We start from the raw sequence: 23,485 nt of genomic DNA, 5'->3' as shown, positions 1-23,485 counted from the left end.
CCACCTATTCCCCCACAACAGACTTACCAGTTGGATGCTGTTCTCCAAGTTGCTGGGCCACATATTGGCAATCAGATCAGTATTGGCTGATATGGCTCCTTAAAAATTGGCCATCAGTATCGACCCAAAAAATTGCCATTGTTGCACCCCTAGGTATACTTACACTATAAACACACGTGCATGCACACACAGAGTATACTTATAAAAGACCATCATCCAGAGGCTTTCCCAGATCTCCTCTTTTCTATACCAGGACTATATTTGCATTAGAGAAAGAGAGACTGGTTTATAAATATGGTTTGTTTCAGAGCCTAAATCCACTCATATCATTGTGCTGTCCTGAATAGAGAGGGAAAACCATTTAAATAAAAAAAGGTTAATAAAAATCAAGCTCTTTTAGGAGAGTCTCGTCTATGGCATGGATGTCTAATTCCACCTCAATCTGTTGTGGCCTGGAAAACTGGATTAGCATGGGGATGTCATCTGGGGTTATCAGTGTCATTGTTGCTGTTGCCCTTGTTGGGTGTTACTGACGTGTTGTCAGGGTGTCAAGTCTCAGGAACTGTGGTGTCAACAAGTCACAGCTAGGAGATCCCAATGCTAATCTTGTCTTAAAGAACAACCACAGGCTCAGTTCAGTGGCAAAGATTCATCCAGGTTTACTGTCTATAAGCACAGCCCTAACACATTTTGGCCTAACAAGCACATCAGACCAGGAGCTAAGGCATTTGTACCTGTGACAAGATAGTCAACAAAACACCACTCAGGCTCCCCCAGGCCACTACAAAGTTTCCCTCCTTTCCAATTCTCTTTTTATACAATGATCAGAACAACTAGGTTTCAGATAAGATGTCTGTGTGTATGCCATATACAAACAATTGGGACCAGTATTGTATCCATAGAAATGTAGGGCTGGAAGGGACTCCCAGAGGTCATCCAGTCCAACCCCCTGCCTGAGGCAGGATCATCCCTGTCCAAATCATCCCATACAAACCAGATTCTAAACTCTACATACAACTACCATCAACCTTGATGCAACCCACACCTAGTACCCTAACCTGCCACAAGTAAAGCAGGGGAACCATGGCAGCTAATGTCCTGTGTCTATGAAATGTTGTCAGTTTATGTTCAAGTAATCCCAGGTAGAGGGCCACACCCCCACACTACAGAGGAAGGTTAAAACCCCCACAGTCTGTACCAGTATGCTCATGAGGTAAAATTCCTTCCTGACTCTCAAGTATCTTGATTGGTCTGACCCCAAGTGGAAGAGCAAGACCCTCTAGCCAGGAACCTCCAGCTTTGGTCCCAGCAAGACACTGGCACACTGCGATCAAAGTTCCAGCCTTGGCATTTCTGTATTTTGCATTTCATCTGTATCTTGAACATCTTAAACTGTCCTGTAACATGGGCTTGTTTCATATTTTGACCTGGGTGTTTCCATTCCAGCTTTATCATCCCGGTACTGGCCTAGCCTACCTTGTACCACCATCTCTCATTCCCACCTTTTGGCAGGAGTGCACATCTGGCCCACATGCCAAGTTTTGTGTACGTGAGGAGCTCATGCATTAGTCAGGTTTGCCTAGTGAGGCCTACTCTTGGCCAATGCTCTGGCCAAGACTTTGTGTGAGCAGCATATATTGAGCAATACTCTAGCAAAGCCTACAGGAGAGTTATCCGTGTACGTCTATAACACTATAACTGTAAGCGTAGGTTTATGGTAGCAAATTCCCCTGCATAGACAAGCCCTAATTCCCTATTATTTTAAAAATATCCTCTTTGAGATAAAAGGCAAACCTGATTTCACTTCACTTGTATCTTCTCCAGACAGGCAAAAAAAATGAAAAATGCAACCTATATTCCTCTCAACCACTGTATGAAATATACAATCAAATTTCTTCTGGTTCTGGTAAACAGCTTCTGTTTTTCCTAAAAACACATTATGAAAGTAACAGGTACAAACAATTCTTATATTTTATCCTGACCTAGCAAGAAATTAATCACATTTTAAGTTGTCAAAAAAGAGCCCCTAAGTAAAAGTGAGGTCACTAGCACAGCGACCTGAAATAAAAAAGCTATTATATATTGCTTTTAGTTAATATTTGTTGTTTACTTCCCTTGACTGTGAATTTAAAATACTACTAGTGAATATGTATTTTTGCTTTAAGCAGTAAATGATAAATACATTTATTTGTAAAAATGAAAACAAATAGGTTTTCATAGGTTTGAATTTGTGAATTTTGTTATTCAGAAGACAAAGCATAAGAAATTAAATTTATTACACCTTATTTTAATACAAAAATAAATATTCCATTCCTGTTAATCAGAAATAGATATACCTTAAGGTCACTTTTAAAAAAAATAATGTGGCATATGTCTAAGAGTGATGTATGATAGCCTCTTATCTTTACTCCCCTTTGCAGCCTAAACTAACGTGTAATTTGTAACATTTTATCACATAATGCAGGGCAAAGTTGCTTGATTTACTCATCAGTTAAGTGCAACAGAAATTAATCTGCTCTTTTATTGTAGAGTTTTAATGATTGACTAAAGTATAACAGGCTTTTTAAATATTAAAGGTGAGTACATAGCTCATAGTGACAGTTTGGTTCCTGAGTACTGCATATTCAACCCAAATGTGGCTAGAATTTGCAGTGTTTATTTTGAGACACTGATCTAGATAGAGACTGACAAGAAAGAATAATTTTATACCATAAACATGTTTACTTCCTGGCTCCTGCTCCCTCCCCGTAACAGGTGCTTTAAAAATACTAGCTACACAATAGATAAAATAAGGTACAAATAAAGAAATAGATACCAATATAAATAATTCTGGTTACTGTACCTGTTATTTGAGTCACTACTTCTTGCAGAAATTTTACTGACTCCTTCTTGTGAAAACATTTCATGCAGTTGTGACTGTTTTAAAAAAACAAGGACACCAGGACAGAACATCAGATATGATATCCAGTTTCCCCAATACAAATACTAACAGTAAACATCATTTCACATTTTACACAATAATTTGATTGCAAGAAAGAAGGGTTGTACATAGAGAAAAAAAGTGCATATGAACTTAATTGTTTCTCATTACAAAGTCTGCAGCACAATAGACAAATTCTTCCTTCCTGCAGCAATCTCTCTAGCCGATTACCATAAACTGTACATGAATAAAGAGACAGCAGTAGATACAATAATTTTAACTAGAAAATAGGTCTAAAGTTTAACTTCAATTGCAGCATAAGAGGATTTATAATAAACAGCAGTTACTAGAACCAGTGAGCAAATATTTTATTCAAACAGAAATCACTATTAGTAAAATGTATCTTATGTTGAAAACAAACTGAGAAAAGCAAAGAAAAAAGAAATTACCAAATTGACAGGTGTAATGTTCAACTGTTTTAAAAGGGGGAGGGGAGAGGTGTTGCTCAGGAGCATGCATCAGCTGGTCTATCTGCACAATCCTGTAACAATACAAGTTAGCTAAACTGCCCTAGCTTTGAGCCTGAAAGAAACAGGGTTAAAGTTAGAAGGGATAATATACTTGCATCACCACAAAACCGTGCAGCAGTAACAACTGCACTGTAACTGCAGATTCTTTAGGAAGGGTGGCGCACAAACCAGATTTAAATAACATATCAGTATCCTTTGATAGCTATACAGCTGTTACAACTGTGTATTGCCTACCTGCCAGTAACTAGAGTACTTCAAGAAGCAATATCTGCACACCTCCTCACTTGTGTGTGGGCACAGCCCTTGAGTTTCTGGGGGTTTTTTAAGCTTCAGTAGTACTCGTAAAGGCCATGCTAGCACCTTCAGAGGCTCAGAAATAGGTTCCTTCATGACCTACTCCATACATTTTCCAGTTGTTGAGGTCAGACAGACTGATCTATAAGTTTTCTGGGATCCTCCTTCTACTCTTCTTAAAGATGGTCACTATATTTGTGCTCTTCTAGTCAGCCATTACCTCACCTAATCTCTACAAGTTCTCTCTACAAGTAATCAGTGGCTCTATAATTGCTTCAGTCAATTTCTTGAGTACTCTTAGGAATGAACCTCATTTATCCTGGTAACAAAAAATCTAGCTTCTCCAGGTAGTCTAACCCAGGGGCTGGCAACCTATGGCCAGTGGAGTCACTTGACCTGGCCTGTGGACATGAGGCTTCAGCAGCTAGATTGACCCAGCCTGGGTCAGAGGTGGGCAGGTGCTAGGACCCAGCTGCTGCTGCTGCCAGTTCTTCCTCAGCAGCTGCACAGGGAAAGTGCCTGCCATCACATCTTTTCTCCATACTGGTAAAGGGAGAGTGTCTGCAGCTGGTGTTTGTCTTTGCAGTTGGGGGCAGGGCTTTGCAGCAGGCATTTTTCCCTGCCTTTGTAGGGATGGAGTATCAGTTGCAGGTACTCTCCCTGTGCTGCTGTGGGGAAAAGGAGTAGTGTCAAATGCTTTGCTTGCTCAGCCACTGGAAGAAATGGTGGCAGTTGTTGGGCCCTAGCTCCCCCCTACCTGGCACCATCCCACCTCTGAGCCAAATGGGGTCAATCTGACCCATGGCCTAAAAAGGTTGCCAACCCTTTATCTAGCTGTCTTTCTCCTACTCCTTCCCTGTCTGTTCTGCCAACTGCACACTCATCATCCAATAGCTGACTTTATTTGTGAAGAATGAAGGAAAAAAGGCCTTAAATAAGTCCGCCTTCTCCACGTCGCCCATTAACTAGATTGCCTATACTTTCTTAGTCTTCCTCTTACTTCTGACATACTTGTAGAATGCTTTTTATTTCATTTTGCATTTGTTGCTAGCTGTATTTCAGTTCATCTCTTGCCTTACTAGACTTCTCCCTGCATGCCAAGTCCTGATGGAATGTACTTAAAGAGTGGAAGGAGAGAATGCATTTCCAGTATATGAGAGAGACCTATATAGCCAGAAGCCACTGGGAGGAAACAGGTGACTTTGAATATTTCAGCTGCAACCAAAAATAAGAGCATAGGAAACTTCTGAAGCAAGGGTGTCAAATATACAGCTCGAGGAGCCCTAATATTTGGCTCATTTGGTGCTCCCCATTAGTCTTGGGCTGGAGCCATATGCTACCTATCCGTATGGTATGCACTGGATCAGACCCATGCACTGCACATGGGGCAGCACATGCTGCATGCGGTACCTTTGCTGGACCAGCCCTATATATTGTATCTGGCACGTGGGGCCAAGTTTGTGCATTTGATCTGGCATGTGGACCAGCCCCACATCGCTCATCCAACCTGTACAATGGCCCTACACTACTCATCCAGCCCAGGGGCCTAATGGCCACCTTTATTCTAAATGGCTTGGTCCTGCACAGATAATAGCCTATTCTCTTTACATCCAGACTACAAAGGGGCCTTAAATCATGAATCATGCAACTTTCACCAAAACACTCAGTAAAAGACTGGTGATGAAATCTGCAGACTAATGTGGAAGTTCAAAACTTTCAGCAGGAAACTGGAGTGAGTACAATGGATCATCTGTTTCAGAGAAAGGGTCATTTATGGAAGATTTGCCATTAGGCTTAAGACCTCAGTAATTCATGTGGTAGCATTGATAATACTCTTATGCCACAATGATGGAATAGGTAGAAAAATGTCTTTTATTTTAAAACAATTTTACATGATCGGAATACTTCAGTCAGTAACGCGTCAATGATTTTGCTCATCATACACCTGACAATTATTGTATAAATTATTTATATATCCTGTAAGTTGCTTCACTGTGCATCTTATCTGGAGACTTTAGAGTCAAGCAAAAAGAGCTCTCAGTCCATTACTAAACAAAGAACCAGTCTATAACACACAACATTTTTCTGTAACAAACCTTTGTCACCTGGGTCTTCGTTAACTTCATGTTTGATGAATGCTCCCCAGAAACCAATGGTGTTTGTCTGGTACTGTAAGAAAATGGACTCAATCTTATTCAAAGCACAAAGAAATCACTCGTAATAGTAGGCTGTCAATGTAAAATAAAAGCAGAATTGATACACATCTAAAAATTAGCATTTCCAGAGCATTTTCTTCTGCTAAATCTGGAATTACGATTGTTTTAGGGGGGGAAAAAGAAGAATAACAAGTATACTCCACTTCTATGCATATTGGATAAGTGCATAACTTGTCTAACCATGTCTAAATGAATTCAAGTCAGCACAGCCAAATGAACTTCATCTCAGGGTCCTGAAGCAACTGGCAGAGGAGATCTCGGAGCTGTGGCAATGATTTTCATGAAGTTGCAGGAAATGGGCCAGGTATCAGAGGACTGGAAAAGGGTCAATGTAGTATCCTACTTTAAAAAAAAGGAGAATTTGGGGAATTACAGGCAAATTAGCCTCACCTTAATACCTGGGAAGCTACTGAAGCATATCCTAAGGAAGGCCATTTACAAGCATCTGGAGAAGGAAAGGCTGTTCAAAAGCACCCAGCATGGATTTATGAAAAACAAACTGAGTAAACAAATGTGATCACCTTCTTTGAGAAAGTAACTGCTTGGGTGGATGAAGGGAATGCTGTGGATATACTGTATCTGGACTTCAGCAACAGTTTTGACAAAATCCCACACAACCTTCTCACAGATAAACAGGAGAAACGTGGGCTGGGCAAAACTACTATAAGGTGGACAGGTAACTGGCTCAACAGGCAGGGGGTGCTGCACATGGTCCCAGGCAGTCTGAAGACCAGCTCCCACAGCTAAGTGTCAGGGGAGAGGGGGGAGGGAACTGAGGCCCCCCATAGGGAGGGAGGGAGTTGGGCAGGGCAGGGGCTGGGGTTCTGCCCAGCCAGGCAATGCCTGGGACATGGTGTCCAGGGCTGCAATGCATGACTGCCGGGCCCCAGCAGGAAGAAGGATGCAGCCATGGACAGCTTGTCCAGGGGTGGGACCAGCTGCCCACTGCTGCATGCATGTGCAGTGGGCAGGGGGAACCTGTGCCCCCCAGATCTGTGAGTGGGCTCAGGCAGGGGGTGCTGCTTCCCACCCCTGTGCACACTCCCAGGGAGACCCATGCTCCCCAGATCTGTGCATGAAGCAAACGTGGGCACATGCTGTCTGCTTCAGGCTTGGGCTTCCACCCTGCTGCCCTCCCCTGGGGCCTTCACAGTACAGTGAGTACAACCTAGCACTGCGTACAACCTATCAGGGCCATGCAGGAAAGCTGCTTGCTGCTGTAAGCTCCGCACTGCCCTGGCAACATGTCCCCTAAGTGCAACCCTATGCTGCCACCCTGACTGGAGCCACACCTGCAGGGGACACATCGCCAGGGCAGTGCAGATCTCACAGTGGTAAGTAGCTTTCCTGTGAAGCCCTGCCCGCTGCTCTCTGCAGCGCCGGGTTGTACATGCCAGGCTGCGGAGGCCCTGGGGGAGGTAGCAGGGCAGGAGCCTGCAGTGGGCAGCACGTGGCCCCTGCCCTGCGCACAGATCTGGGGGGCATGGATCCCCCTACGCCCTGGGAGTGCACACCGCTGTGGGGATCTACCCTCCCTCTCCTTGCCTGAGTCCACAGCAGGCAGGCAGCAGGTGGGGAGTCGGGCTCTTGCTCCACTGCAACAGCTGCTGGCTCCTGCCAGGGGCAGGAGGCTGAGGACCTGGGTCCTTGGCCCCGTAGCCCTGGGAGCCGGGGACCCCTCTGGCAGGGCTGGGGGAGCAAGGAGCTGTGTATGGGGGGTGAGGGGCACCAACAGGGCCAGGGGGGCTGTGGGGGGCCTTTCATTTTAATCATGGATTTAGGATTTTTTTTATCAGAGAATTTCTGATTTCTTTTTTATCAGGGAAAACCAGGGTCTCTGGTAATTAGAGAGTCACTGGCTATTATCTTTGAAAACTTATGGAGGTCTTGGGCTGACTGGAAAAGGGCAAATACAGTGCCTTTCAAGGAAAGAAAGAAAAACCAATCAGTCTGGTCTCCATAGCTGGAAAGTTCATAGAACAGATCAAGGCATCCACATATAAGCATGGGGAGAAGAACAGATGATCAGGAACAGTCAAAGTGAACTTATCCTGAGCTCCTGATCTGTTTTGGTGACAAGGTGACAAGCTCTATGCATTGAAGGAAGAGGACCAATAGATGTGATATACCTCAATTTTGGCAAGGCCTTTGACTCTGTCTCTCAGGTCATTCTTAGAGGCAAGCCAAGGAATTACAATTGCTGTCGGCGGTTTTTAGATAACTGGAAATTTTACATAACCAGCAATCCCCTTACCCCAGGGATGCTGGATAACAGAGATTTTACTGTATATACACCTGTAGTTACCTTGGGAAATGAAGTTTCTTAAGATATAGTTCTTCACTAGGCTGTAGCAGAAGGCTTTGATGCAATCCAGTTTTAGTTTTATGTAGCCAGTTTCTACCCTGTGAAAGAAACACAACATTTTTAAGAAGTTTCGATTGTTAAAAGAAATCTCTGGCCTGAAGATTTTACAATGAGGATTACCTTCTGAGTAAGCATACACATGGTTGCAAATTTGTTTCGACCAGAAACTTCTTTAAGGAATCCCTCATTAATAAGCTCTCGTCCCAATGCCTTCCACCAATTCTCTGGCCAGTGCTTCCCACAACCAAAAAGTGTGTGAGCACGGTATTTATCTGGGAGACGCTGAGAATTCTGAAATCATTAAAACAAATTTGAATCAGACTGCTGTATTCCTTGCACAAAAAAACAAAACAAAAATCACCAAGTAACTGATGAAGCAAAAAAAGAACTGTGAAGTTCTGTATGAAGAAAAGCTATCACCACAAAAAAAAGGAACAAAAAGCTAGGAAGGCCGCAAGCACCAGAAATATAGTACAACCTCTCCAAATATGAGAACATCCATGTTTCCCTTAAGATCCAGTAAAAAAAAAAAAAAAAAAGACAGACTGAAATCCTCCTCTATCCATACTATGTGAACCATGGCAGCATGCCTCACATCTGTTACTTGAAGAGGACTTTTGTCTGTGCCTATTCATTCAATTTCTGGGCTTTCAGACAAGAAAGGACAAGGGCCACAATTTACCACAGGCCCAGGAGCCAGGATAAGAGTGCATACAAAATTCCCAGAAGCCAAGAGATTACCAAAAGGTGCCATCTCTGCTACTGGCTGGTCTGACTTAATCTCAGTTGATAAACTTGGGAGTAACATTCTTTGCTAGAATTAGGGCACTGGACCATGTCCATAAATTACCTTCACATACAGTTCTACATTGTAAGAAGTCCCTGTACACCAAGTACTTAAAGCAAAAGAGTCAAATGAACTTAAAAAAAAATTGGGAGTCCAGAAATAAAAGTTCCAGGATTCCCACTCGACCTACAAGATGAAAAGCACAGGACTACTAAAGGTTTCCAGGGACTAACCAACTCCAGAGAAGTGTTGGATCTTAATCCACCCTACCCCACAACCAGAGGAGAGTCCCACCGGGTCTTAATGTAGGAACCGTTGGCTAAATGGCTTCTTGTAAAAGTAAGGGGCTGGACTCAATAGACTAGGAGGTTCCTTCCAGTCCACATTCCTGATTAACAGTTGGTAGAAATCCCCCAGGAAGCAGACTCCAACTGGGCTTCCTAGAATGGAATTCTGCACTACTCTCTGCATCCGCTTTCCAAAATTTAGCATATATATTTCAAACAAACTAGAACAGCAGCAAAAATAAACCACTAGTTTGGTAACTGTCCTTGCCAAATTATATGGGTCACAGAAAAGTTCATTCTCTTGCCCATGGCAGTCTCTGCCCCCACCCCAAGCTCCAGTTGGAACTTACAGGAGCTATAGGTTGGGCTTAAAACCACTACCTCTGACACAAACAAGTGGAAGGCAGATTTTCAGTGTAAACCTGCACTGCTTCTAGCCCAGGGGTGGACAAAATGGTGTATTCAGCCAGCGGCCGGACTCCTGTGTCGCTGCAGCCAGTTTCCATGGAGACCCCAGTAGCAGCAGCATCCTTACAGTGTGGGGAGGGGATTTCCATGGAGACCGGCCTGAATAGTGCTGGCAGGGTGCACAGCTAGACAGGCTGCTACTCTGCGGCCAGGGCTGGGATCTTGCAGTGGTGACAGCATGGTCGGGAGCCGGAGCAGAGCTCTACCTGGCTCGCTGTCCTGACCACGCTGTCACCACCGCAAGAGCCCAGACCTGGAGCAGCTCCCCACCTAGCTGCATGCCCTGTGGGCCAGTCTCCATGGAAACCCAGGCTCCCCATTGTCACAGCACCGCCACTCCTGGGGTCCCCATGTAAATCAGCTGCAGTGACGCAGGCAGGGGCTGCTGGGAAACGGAGTCCATTCTGAATAAAGTTGTTGCGAGCAACGTGTGCAAGTAGCATTTGCTCCCTGCTTGCTCTGGCTAATGAGTAACAGGATCCATGAGCGATTGGATCATTGTCTCCCTAGTCGTTGGGCACTGCATGGAGTTGGGGTCTAACAGTCTTGACTTGCAAGCAATACTCCTATTAAGTAGAGTCTAGTATGCTATTGGCTTGTTTAGTAAAAAAGAGCACACAGTTTATAATCACGCTGAATCATATTCAGTTTTAGGTCCATTATAACCTCTCATCCTTTTGCAGTACTGCAACCTAGTCAGTCTGAATGGAGACAGGAATTCACATGTCAGTGCCAAGATGGTAAGAAGGTTGAGAAACGGTCATTAAGTGATAGTGAAGACAAGCAGCTTATGGTTAATAGTGAAGGAGAGCCTATAGAGGAATTTAAAGAAAGCGGAGACAGACTCAAAGCAATAGGTGAGGAAATTATCCTTGCAGCAGCATTCTGGATGGATGAGAGGAGGGCAACATTACATTTGTCAAGACCAGGGAAAAGGATGTTGAGTGACTGAGACACAAGATGAAAAAATGGAGGAGATACTACCTTTGTGGATAGATTTTATCAGTGTGGATAAGTAATGTCTGAATCAAAATAACCTGAAAGATTTAGATACAGCCTAGACATCAGACATTAGAAAGAACTCTGAATCAAAAGTTACAAGCAAAGGTAGTACTGTCCACGATGATCGAGAAAGGAGATTTTGCTTCCTGGTACAGGCTAATCTCTAAAGACCCCTCTACATGTTGCAGGTATTGTGCATTAACTGGTTAATTGCACAATTATCCTGAGATGAGCTACACATACAAAGTAGTTATCACAGCATAAAAAGTTTCAACCAGCTATAAAGTTAGAGCCTGAAAATATGCACTAACTTTATAGCTGATTGAAGCACTCACAGCGTGGCCTGTCAGATTCAGCAAATCTCTGAATTGCATTAAATACCTGGTCACAAGGACATGCGAAAGGAAAGCTATTGAGCTTCACTTTGCATATGTACCAGGGCCTCCACTGCAGTTGGGAGCTCATTGGCTAACAGGGCTCCCAGCCACAGGGATGCAATCCCCACAAGCCCTGGGACTGTGGATGCCACGATCTCCAAGGCTCAGGGGTGTGTGAAACCCCTGGGCCCACACAGGGCTCTTGGTCCTGGATGCACCTCATGGGTGGCTAGGACCCAGAGTCTTGCAGCTGACAGGGCTCTGGGTCCCAGCTGTGCCTCATGGACAGCCAGGACCCAGAGACCCCAAGATGGACAGGGCTCTGGGTCTGGGCTGTACCTCACCAGCAGCCAGGACGCAGAGCCCTGTCAGATGGGGAATTCTGGGTTCCAGCTGCCCATGAAGTGCAGCCCAGACCCAGAGACCTGTCAGCTGTGGGGTCTCTGGATCCCAGGTGTGTGTGGCCACTGCCCCTCTCCCCCCAAATTCCCCCCCAGCTGGGAGCCCCCTCAGGAAAGGGATCTCTCAGCCATGGGAGCCTGCTTCTTGCCAATACATAGGGAGCCCAAGATTGGTCTCCCCCTACATGCACGGCAGGAGGCATGATTGTGTGGATCATACATTAGATCCAGTTGTGCCATTACCTACACATGTAGAGGGAGCCTTATTCTTTCTTTCCTCCCCATCAACCATACATGGGATGTACGCAGCAGGAGGCCTGTATTGGGAAGATGATGGGACACTGCTACCTAGGGAGCAGTTCCCCTCTCTGGGAGAATAAATAAAAAAGCAGGCTTGACAATGGAAAGGACTCTGAGAATGGCAAGGGTGCCTCTTCCATTGCAGGCAGTCCTCGACCTAAAACGTTTTGAGTTACAATGTTTCACACTTACAACATTTATAAATTGACCCCTATTTCAACTTTCTGATGTCAGTTTCGACTTTACAACGCTTGATCTGATGCAATGCCACACCAGTGAACAAGTTTGCCGTGTCACCCATCTCCCCAGAGAACATGTCCAAACTTCCTTGATCACTTTCTTTAAGAAAGCAGACAAGACTCCAGAAAAACCCGCCAAGACTTCTGAGAAGAGTCCAGCCGAGAACCCTTCAAAAAGTCCAGCAAAGTCACCTCAAATAAGTCCTTCCAAATCAATATGATTGCTATTTACAATATAAATACATTAATGTAGCGATGTTACTCATCTATAATTGATTGAGTACAAAATTCTGGGTTATTTTTTTGGTGAAAATAGGGTATTGGGCCTTGGTTCAGGAATTAATCCACCATTTATAACATTGTTTCCTATGGGAAAATCGGCTCCGAGTTATGTTTTGACTTAAGATGCGGTTTTCAGGAACCATTGTGTTGTAAGTTCAAGGACTGCCTATACATTGATAAAATCAACTACTGCAATAAGTGTACGTGATTACTGAAAACAATTCAAAGAGAGCAGAATAAAGATGCCTGCTTGAACTCTGTAAGCTACATGGACACAATGAAAATTATTTGCAAAAGCCCTATATAGAGTGTACTTAAACCAACTTACAGTGCCTGACTTCCAGTGTACAGCCACAAACTGAGAGACTAGAAAAAGAAAATTCATTCCCAAAGAAGGACTTGTTTATGGAAACCGTTCCCTCATGGAAGCACTGGGTTGGAAGTGTGGCAGAAAGCCACCTTGGTTTCTCCCCAAAATCTCTGCCCTGTGACAATGTGATTAGATGGGCCAGCACAGAGGATTCACACCACAGCCTGTCTGTTTAGGTAACTTGAGCTGGCTGCATTCCTGAGGGAGGGGGGAAACCTGCTCCCTCTGCCTACGTGAATGGTATCAGCTACCTGGGTGAGGGGCATCTACCTGGTAGGCTGGAATCTGCCTGGCAACTGGTGATGTATTTCAAATTGTTTGGCAGACAGCCAACTGGAGCTGACCTCCACTGGACCAGGTGAATGAGGTCACAGGGGCTATATAAGTTAGGACTGCCCAGGAGGTGGGGGCAGCAGCCATGTGGGGGACACAGTGAAGCCTTACCATCTGAAACTGGCTCTCTCTCACCCCAAAACTCACGAGCTGGAAACCGCCTGCCTCCAGAGGGGAAACTTCACCAGCCTCTGGAAGATGCTTGTGAGTAAGCTACTCAAGATCTGATTAGATATCTAGCTGGCAGTAACTCAGATGCGTGATCAAAAGGCTACCTCAGCCAGACTATTTGCTCTTTAGGATTTCTAGGATATTGCTCAATCTTGTACCCTATTTTCACCCTACCCCTGTAACCAATAAAGTCTTCCTTTGTGACTGGTGTGGGAGACTTATTGAAGGGTGGGTCTAAATTATGCCTAAGAGACCCCTTATGTCTGTGGACTAAGGAAGACTTTACTTTTTGCCCCCTTGACTTGGGGAAATGCCCCAAGTGCCTGTACTGGGTCGAGTACTCATAGGACATTAGGCCTGTGTTTCCCCAAGGACACAGGGCAGAGAGTGAGTCCATTCTTGGGGTGGTGGCAGCTACATTACCCCCAGGCTAGTGAGTGTGATCCAGGAAGGGGGTTGGCCGGACATAAGGTGCCCCTAGGGAGGCATTCGGAGCTTGGAAGGTGGTCGGGCACAGGGAGGTGGGCGGCTCAACGCAGGAGCATCCCCTACTGGCCCGCCACAGGAAGGAACCTTAAAAGTCATCTGATCCAAACCCCCAACAAAAATTCAGGAATGCTATATTCCTAAACTATCCCTATCAATTATTCCTCCAGCATCCACTTGAAAACCTCCAATGAAGAAGATTCTACATCTTCCCTGCACGGTCTATTCTGCTGCCATAGTGTTCTAGTGTTAAGTAAGTTTCTCCTGAGATCTAGTCTAAATCTACTGTGCTGCCATTTAAAAGACTGCTCCATGTCCTGTCCTCTGCTGCAAAAAAGAGTTGGTCTCCACATCCTTTTGACAGTATTTCAAAGATCCAAAAACTGTCATCATGTCCCTCCTTAGTTTCCTGTTCTTCAAGCTAAACATCCTTTAACAAAGGGGTCCAGACCATTTTTGGAATGACCCAGCTCAAGTAAGAATGGACAGGCACTAGGACCCCAGTGCATCTCCTGCTTATCCTTTCTGCAGGATTATGGCAGCACACCCCGGCAGCTTCTGGGTTGCTTGAGTGCTGTGCCATGTGGCACAGAGAGCTCCCCACTGTCAAAGCCCCAGGAAACTGACTGCAGTGAAGTGCAGCCAAAACTCCCTGCTGCCTAATGCTGCCGAAGCCACGGGTTAGATCTGGCCTGCAGGCTGTAGGTTGACAACCCTTGCTTTAACATGATAAAAGAGTGACTTTATTGCCCTTCATGGAGACAGGTGAACCCTGCGCTAGTCACAAAAGTTTCTCCTTCACAGAAGGTACCTTGACAGGTTTCATTTCTAGGAAGAAAATAGTTTCTTCTGAGGCTGATACTTGGCCTCTCATCTTAGAACGTGATGGCTTTTACATGGCTGTCCATATTTTCATACAGAAAATAGGGGACAACTTTATAACAAAAAAACCCAAACATTTCTGTAGATGTTTATGGATACGAATTCACATGCTAACCAAACCCCACTGAGAAAAAGTAAAACAAAACCCCAACCAAACAAAAAAAACCAAAACAAACAACACCCCCCCCCCACACCAAACAAACCACAAAACACAGTTCCAATTTCCCTGACGTAGATTGTATTACGGAGCAGCATGCTCAGTTAAGCAAATTTTCTAGGACTAAAAACTCAACATTGCATGTGCTACTCTGAGACATGAGATTAGCAAGAGACATGAGATATTTTGGGTTTATATAGAGTAGACTAAGCTAATTTTATGCCTTTTCTGTGCTAGAACTTCATGCCATCACATTAAGTAACCATCAGTAATTTTTTGCTGTTGTTCATTTTTGCCAGTTTATTACCTCAAAAAAATATAGGAGTAAATCTGAGGTATAAACAAAATTCTTATATAATAAAGAGCTTAGTCCATCTGTCTGTCCGTAGCGCTCTTGGAGCACTCTGATTGATTAGTGAAAAAAACAACAGGGGTGTGGAGTTCCACTATGATGGCAGGGATGGAGGGGACAGAGCTGGGGGGTGAGGCTAGCACTGCCAACCTCATCCCACCCTCACCCCCGGCCCTGCTCCTCAAAGGCAGTGGAACACCCCCACGACAGCGGGGCCAGAGTTGGGGCAGGGGTGAGGCCAGGCTGCTGGAGACGGTGGTGATGCAGAGTGCTGGTGGATGGGGACAGAGAGGATGGCAAGACAAGCTTCCCCCCCATCCTGGGAGGTGGTGGTGCGGGGTGGTGGGTGGCAGCACCCAATCATTCCCCTCACTCCCGTCATTCTTAATTCGCTATTATATGTATAAATATATGTACAAATTATATTCCTGACAAATTTCTTAAACTGAAAATTAAATATAATTTAATTTTGTAGAATTATAAATGTCTACATAATTCAATTATGTTCAGGCTGGGATCTCTTCAGGGTGCATCCTGCAGATCAATACCTGGCTGCACAAGTGGTGTCACCTGCAGGGCTCTGGCTTCTTCAACCATGGGATGTTGTTCTAAGAAGGATTGCTGGGAAGAGATGGGATCCACCTGCCTAAGAGAAGGAAGAGCATCTTTGCAGACAGGCTTGCTAATCTAGTGAAGAGGGCTTTAAACAAGGTTTGCCAAGGCATGGAGCCCAAAGCCCTGACACAAGTATGGAAGAGGGAAACCTGGAAGAAGCAGAAGCAGAATGGGGCAACAGGGAATGTGGTCTCATACTTCCTGAGAAATCAGGGCAATTGACTATTTACCTTAGGTGCCTATACAAGAATGCATGGAAGCTGAGAAACAAGCAGGAAGAATTGGAAGTCCTTGCACAGTCACAGAACTATGATGTGATTGGAATAACAGAGACTTGGTGGGATAGCTCACATATCTGAAGCATTGTCATGGATGGGTCCAAACAGTTCAGGAAGGACAGGCAGGGGAGAAGAGGAGAAGAAGTTGTACTTTATGTAAAAGAGATGTATGACTGCTCAGAACTCCAATATGAAACTGGAGATAGGCCTGTTGAACAAGAATGGTTTCTACAGGTAGCAAGAGGAGGATCAGGGAAAGTGTGGGCCCCTTCCTGAATGGGGGAGGCAACTTTGTGACAGAGGATGCAGAAAAAGCTGATGTGCTCAATGCTTTTTTCACCTCAGTCTTTCCAGCCAAGGTCAGCTCCCAGACTACTGCACCAGGCAGCAGTTTGGGAGGAGGTGCGCAGCCAACAGTGAAATAGTGAAAATAGTGGTGAAGTAGTTAGGAACTATTTAGAAAAACTGGACATATACAAGTCCATGGGGCCATATGGGATGCACCCAAGGGTGCTGAGAGAGTTTGCTGATGAGATTGCAGAGTTATTGGCCATTGTCTTTGAAAACTCATGGCAATTGAGAGAAGTCCCAGATGATTGGAAAAGGACAAATATAGCGCCCATATTTAAGAAAGGGAAAAAGGAGGATCCAGGGAACTACAAACCAGTCAGCCTCCCCTCAGTCCCCCGAAAAATCATGGAGCAAATCCTCAAGGAATCCATCTCAAAGCACTTGGATGAGAATAAGGTGATTAGGAACAGTCACCATAGATTCACCAAGGGCAAGTCACGTCTGATCAATCTGATTGCCTTTTATGATGAGATGCCTGACTCTGAGGACCTGGGGAGACTGCTGATGTGGTGTACCTTGATTTTAGCAAGGCTTTTGATATGGTCTCCCACAACATTCTTGCAGGCAAGCTAAGAAAGTATAGGCTGGATGAATTGTCTGTAAGGTGGATAGAAAACTGACTGAAGCATAGGGCTCAGAGGGTAGTAATTAATATTTACATATCTAGTTGGCAGCTGGTATCAAGTGGAGCACCCCAGAGTCAGTGCTGGGGCTCGTTTTGTTCAGTGTCTTCATCAATGACCTGGAAGATAGCACAGAGTGCACCCTCAGCCAGTTTGCAGATGACACCAAGCTGGGGGGAGTAGTAGATATGCTGGAGGGTAGGGCTAGAATTCAGAATGACTTAGAGAAATTGGAGGACTGGGCCAAAAGAAATCTCATGAAGGTCAACAAGGACAAGTGTGAAATCCTGCACCTTAGACAGAACAATCCCATGCACTGCTACAGGCTGGGGGCTGACTGGGTGGGCAGCAGTTCTGCAGAAAAGGATCTGGGGGTTACAGTGGACAATAAGATGAATATGAGCCAACAGTGTGCCCTTGCTGCCAAGAAGGCTAACAGGATACTGAGCTACATTGGTAGGTGTGTTGCCAGCAGGTCAAGGGAAGTGATTATTCCCCTCTATTCAGCACTGGTGGGGCCACATCTGGAGTAATGTGTTCAGTTTTGAGCCCCTCACTACAGAATGGACACTGACAAATTGGAGAGAATCCAGCAGAAGGCAACAAAAAGGTTTGGGGGCTAGGGAACATGACATGAGAGGCTGAGGAACCTGGGCTTACTTAGGAGAAAATAAGACAGAGAGGATTTAATAGCAGCCTTCAACTACCTGAAGGCAAGTTTGAAAGAGGATGGAGCTGGACTGATAACAGTGGTGGCAGTTGACAGAACAAGAAGCAACTGTCTCAAGTTGTAGCAAGGGAAGTTTAAGTTAGATATTAGGAAAAACTTTCTCACTTTGACTGCGATGATCTAGTTGGAGAAGGTCCTGATTTGAGCAGGGGGCTGGGCTAGATGACGGCCTGAGGTCTCTTCCAACCCTTATTTTCTATGCTCATATATTTCAATGCACTTTTTGTTATAGTTTAATGAATGTATATTTAAAGCTCAAGGATATCTTATATTAAAAATATTATGTTATAATAAATTATTCCACAGATTATATACTCTAAAGACATGCAATGGATTTTATTTACATTGAAAGACTGATCAATTAAAGAAACATCTGCATTATACATGTAGAGATGTAAAACACAGCAAAGTTTACATCTATAGTTTTCCTGGTTATTGCCAACTAAATCAAAGTATTTTAACAATAATTAAATGAAAAAGCAATTTTTCAAACAATAGTATTTTTAAACTTGAGAACTTTAATTAAAAGGATTCCACACAATTGGCTATAGAGATTTTTGCATCTGGAATAGCTCATAATAAAATGTACTTTAAAGTATCATATTTTTCTTTGTGTAACAGGAGTGGTATAAAATTTCAGTCAAGGCAACTTCTTAATTTGGAGATTCCCAAGAGGACTTGTTCAATAGTGGAGACTGACTCAGCTTTCAAACAACATTTGAAATCTGATCTCTCCTGTGACCCACCTGAATTCTGTCTAAGGAGCCCATCTGTACTTATTTGTTATACTGCAAGGTTAAGCCAAATTAAAAGACTATACAATATTTCACAGACTGGACACAAACACTTTAGATAGGCCACTGGAAAAATGTATACAAACATACAAAATTTTTATTTTGGTGTAATAAGAATGGCACGCTCCATCTATTTTTCTACATTTAGCTCTGTTGTATCTTTTTTTTTTTTTTTTTTTTTTTTTTTTTTTTTTAACTCTTTTAGACAAAATTTCAGAACAGGAGCATCTTAAAACAGCCCCTCAATTCAGTTTTACAGATGGAAAGTTTTTTTCATTACCAGTCAAACTGCTTCTTAAGGTGGTTTTCAACTTTCAAATTAAAATCTTCTAACTTAAAATAACAGTAGAGAGACAAAGGAATTGAGAACCTGACTATTCAAACTTTAAGGCCCATAAGCATATAATTCTATTAGATGTGTTAGTACTAATGTTTTTAATCCATGGCTTTCCTAACACAGGGAAGAAAACTGAAAGTATATTCAATAGGGTGTATTGCCATATTTACTTGAATATAAGACAAGGGTTTTTCCTCCAATCAACATGGGGAAAAAAACCCTCATTTTATATTTGCATATAAGGAAGCCACATTTAATATACCGCCTATCTCTGAACTGCTGCTAAAAGCAGGATGTGCTCAGTAATGGAAACAAACTATGAAGCTGATTAAATGCAGCCAACAATGAGCATGACTATAAAGTATATGGCCATATGGGCAAATATGCTGATGGGAACCCACCACAAGGATAGGTTAATGCAACCTACCTGAATAAGACTTATGATAGTGCTCACTGAGAGCAGTCCCCCTCAGCACCAACTCTTTCCCAAGTCATGGTGAGCCATGCCATCACATACAAGACTTTAACCTAAATCAGGGTCAGCAACACTTTTGGGCTGAGTGCCCAAAAAACCCACAACCTGGACTTGAAAGACATTAGCATGTCAGGGGTGGATAGCGGAGTAGCCACAAGGGGCTTGATCTTTGTTGTGACAACACAGCCCTGGCCATTTCTGCACCATACTCCCCGAGGTGCATGTGCAGCCACTGCCAGCAATGAGCTGGGTCAGGGCTCTGGACCCCAATGGAGCTGCTTGCCTCCTTGTGGTTGCCTGCTGCAGGCAGCCCAAGCTCTGGGCAGCCTCCTGCATGCCTGAGACGGAGCCTGGGCTGCTCACAGCAGGGCTCACCATCTGGTATGAGCAGCTTGGGCTCCAGACAGGCCCCTGCCACCTGCCATGGAGCCCAGGCTGCTCACAGTGGGCAGCTGTGAGCCTGCAAGCAGCTGCACCAGGGTCCAGGGCACCAGCTCGGTTCATTCCTGGCAGCAGCTACATGCACAACTCAGGGCACACAGCAGAGAAGTGGCCAGGGACAGTACAAACCCAGCTCTTTCTCTGTGATGCACCCCATGGTACACGTGCAGCCACTGCCACCACAGAGCCAGGGCTGCTATCAGTAGGCTCCTTCCCCACTGTGTTCCCCAAACACATGTGCAGGCATTACTGGCCTCAGAGCTGGGCCAGGGCTCTGGACCCCAGTGCACCAGTTGCAGCCTCCCACAGCTGCCTGCCACATCCAGCCTGGGTTCTGGGCAGCTGCTGCCTGCCACAGAGCCTGGGTTGCTCACAACAAGGCTCACAGCCTCCCACCCTGCTACCTGCTGCAAGCAGCCTGGGCTCCATGGCCAGTGGCAGCTGCCCAGAGACCAGGCTGGCTGTGGCATGCCAAGCAAAATGGTCTCATGTGCCATGCTCTGGTATGTGTGTCGGGGATTGCTGACCCCTGACCTGATCTAACCTCCTGGGCCAGTAATGGCTGAGAATGCTGGATTTTTAATCTTTAGAACAGAGGAGCCCAAGAGAGTATGCTCCTTTGGGACAGGGACCATCTCTTTTTCTTATGTCCTTAAAACTATATGCGGTTTAATCTCTTGATACCACTACAATACAAATAGTAAGAAAGAGCACATCCAAAGTTAACACCTGCTAGTGTACACAAAGTGCTGGTGAATGGCTCCAGAAGGTAATTGTCCAATCCTCCCTACAGAGAAAGCTTTGCCACACCATAAAGCTGGAGTCTAACAGGATTAAGGAGACCATTACTGAAAATACAGCATGCCTGCTTTTTTGGGACCAAAGAGGGAAGATTATTACAAATCACTTCTCTCTATCACTAAAATGCAAACAAGGAGTTTAAACCAAACTTACAGATCCTCGAAGAAACAAAATTGGAACACCAGTTCCAAACTTCTCATCTAAGGCACTCACTGCAGACATCAGCTGGCATGCCTGCTGCCCAAAATCCTGCAAATTACTTTCTGTCTTATCTGCAGCTGTGATGCAAAAGGCTCTAAAAACATACAAGAAAACAAGCACTAATTGCAAGGCACTAAACAGTCAAAAATAAGTAAAATAATAAAAATATATTATAATGTAGTTCTATATAGTGATTTAATATTCAGTTGACCGTTTTACATTTGAACTTGTTATTAAATATATTTTAATTAATATTCATATGTACCATATTATTCTGATTATAAGTTCAACATTTTCAGGTTCATTTTTAGGAAAAATAGTGCTTCACCCCTTCCCCATATTAGTTAATGCCTTGGCAAGGGTCACCTAAAAATTGGGTATTATAGTACAATTATAGCATGACTGTCAGAAGTCCAGTTATAGGTCAATCATCTGGATAATCAAGTGTGATTTTAATGGTGATTTTTGCAGAGGGGAAAAATGTAGAACAATAATCAGAACAATACTCCATGTACTGTACATGCTATGTAACGTAATGTATGCCAAAATCTTTGGTATATCTGTGTTACCGTATTTATTGCTATGAACAGTCTGACCTATCAACGTGTGACATAGTTAATGTCTAAACAACTTAACTTTTTATATTCTTCATACAAGAAACAATATTTGTATGGTAATGTTTTTTATTAGACCAACTTTATAGCTTGAGAGATACAAGGGAAGCTGTCAGGCAGAAAATTCGCCTCCTGGGAAAAAAGCAGATACAGATAAATCTGATCTTTGAAGCAGATATCAGAGAAATGTCAAGTGGAAGAATAAGAAATTTGATCATTTAAAAAAGGAAATGGGCAACCTCTGGGAGCAAAGTAAAATTATCAGGATATAGCTACAAACCAAGTAAAAAGGCAGTAGAAATACATAAACCTAAAAGATCATTCAAAAAGAAGAGGGCCATTCTCACCTGTGGAGCCCACAGAGGTCAGCAGTGAGACCAGACACATGCTTATGAGCTAAAAAAAATGCTGCCTGTGTTAAATCCACGTTTTCTACTGCTGAATGCAGTTATGAATTTTAATTTCCAAGTCTGTCTTTTGCAGAAATGGTATAAGTTTCCTTTGAGAACAAGGACTGTTTGGTTAGAGATGGGGTGGATTCTTCTGTGAGAAGTGTTCAGCCACTGGCATTTGGATGTTTCTGTCTCTACCATTTTTTCTGAGAGAGTTAGTTTTACCTAAATATCTTCTACAAGGATATCTGGTACATTTAATGAGGCAAATTGCTTTTGTGATAGGAATGTGTTTGATGATCTTTGGGTGATTTTGGTAGTCATTCAGATATGTCAAAAGTTTTTGCATTTGTTTAAACAAATTGCAGTTAAAGCACCATAGGTCAGAACAGACCTCAAGGATCATATAGTCCAACGCCTTGAAAAATGTAGGGCACACTATTCCTAAATCACCTGTCGCATGTTTATCCAGCCTCTTCTCAAAACCCTCCAATAAAGAAGATCCCACTACTTTCTTGTGTAGCTCATCACCCTGCCCTACTCTCCTGAAAGATAGGACTTTTTTCCCCTGAGATTTAACCTAAATGTACTTTTCTGCAGTTTAAATCCACTGCCTTGTGTCCTGCCCTCTGCAGTAAGGGAGAACAGTGGTTGTTTTTCTTTCTGAAAGCCTTTACAATATTGAAAACTATTATCATGTTCTCCCTTGATCTCCTTCTCTCCCAACTAAATCTTCCAAATTCTCTCAACTTTTCATGTAAAGCTTTTGTTCCCAATCCCTTTTTCATCTTCACTGCTTGCTTCTGGTTCCTCTCCCGTTTCTCTACTTTCTTATTAAAAACATGGAACCCAGAACTGTACACAGTACTCCAGAAGGAGGTCAAACCAGTGGCAGACAGAGTGGTATGAAAACCTCCTGTGTCTGTCCTGCATACAATACTCTCAATAATGTAGCCCTCAAAACACATTCGCTTTTTTGGCAACTGCATCACACTGATTCCTCATGTCAAATTTGTAATTCAGCCAGATGATAATTATCTCCCATTCCGTCATTTGTACACCGGGGGGGAAGGGGAGGGGTTGCCTAGATGTAGCACTTTACATTTATCTTTACTCAATTTCATTCTTTTATCTAGTGCCAGTTTTCTAATTTATCACAATTCTTTTGAATTCTAATCCTATAATCTAAACTATCTGCAACCCTTGCAGTTTTACATCATCTGAAGTCTTGATCAGGAAGCTATCTATTCCCCTATATAAATCATTAATAAAAATGTTAAATATCACCAGACCCAGAACAGATCTTTGTGGAACCCCATTTGTTCCATTTATTTGTTGTTGATCAGTGGAGAATTTCTTTGTAACGATGAGTCTGAGCAGGTTGAGGGGTTGTCTGAAAGTCTAGGTTAAAGGAGCAGGATCAAAAATATTTCTTTCACGGTGTAACCTTTTTCAAGTATAGGATGTAAATAATTTAATAACCTTTCATATAAATTCCAATAAAAGATATTACCAAACAAAAATGCTTCTTAAGTATTTAAATATTTTACCCAACAGCCTATTTTTAATTATCCAGGGGTATTATTATTATTATTTCTTTTTTCTTTCTTTCTT

At 43.6% G+C, this 23,485-nt stretch overlaps 1 protein-coding gene across 5 annotated transcripts in view; it reads right to left on the bottom strand.

Annotated features, from left to right (window-relative positions):
- The window catches only part of WRN (Werner syndrome RecQ like helicase), a 162,362-nt gene that overhangs the window by 27,472 nt on the left and 111,405 nt on the right, over positions 1 to 23,485 (bottom strand). For all 5 annotated transcript variants that reach the window (XM_019556383.1, XM_019556386.1, XM_019556384.1 and 2 more), the window contains 5 exons: positions 20,818 to 20,959; positions 8,446 to 8,616; positions 8,266 to 8,363; positions 5,841 to 5,913; positions 2,843 to 2,916 (listed from right to left, as the gene is read on the bottom strand). In XM_019556383.1, the coding sequence (XP_019411928.1) occupies positions 2,843 to 2,916; positions 5,841 to 5,913; positions 8,266 to 8,363; positions 8,446 to 8,616; positions 20,818 to 20,959 (558 nt within the window). The remainder of the gene's footprint in view (positions 1 to 2,842; positions 2,917 to 5,840; positions 5,914 to 8,265; positions 8,364 to 8,445; positions 8,617 to 20,817; positions 20,960 to 23,485) is intronic.

Source organism: Crocodylus porosus, unplaced genomic scaffold (assembly GCF_001723895.1).
Source record: "Crocodylus porosus isolate Cpor-Errol unplaced genomic scaffold, CroPor_comp1, whole genome shotgun sequence".
In the NCBI taxonomy this organism is placed as follows: Eukaryota; Metazoa; Chordata; order Crocodylia; family Crocodylidae; genus Crocodylus; species Crocodylus porosus.
This window is presented reverse-complemented; position numbering and strand designations above follow the sequence as displayed.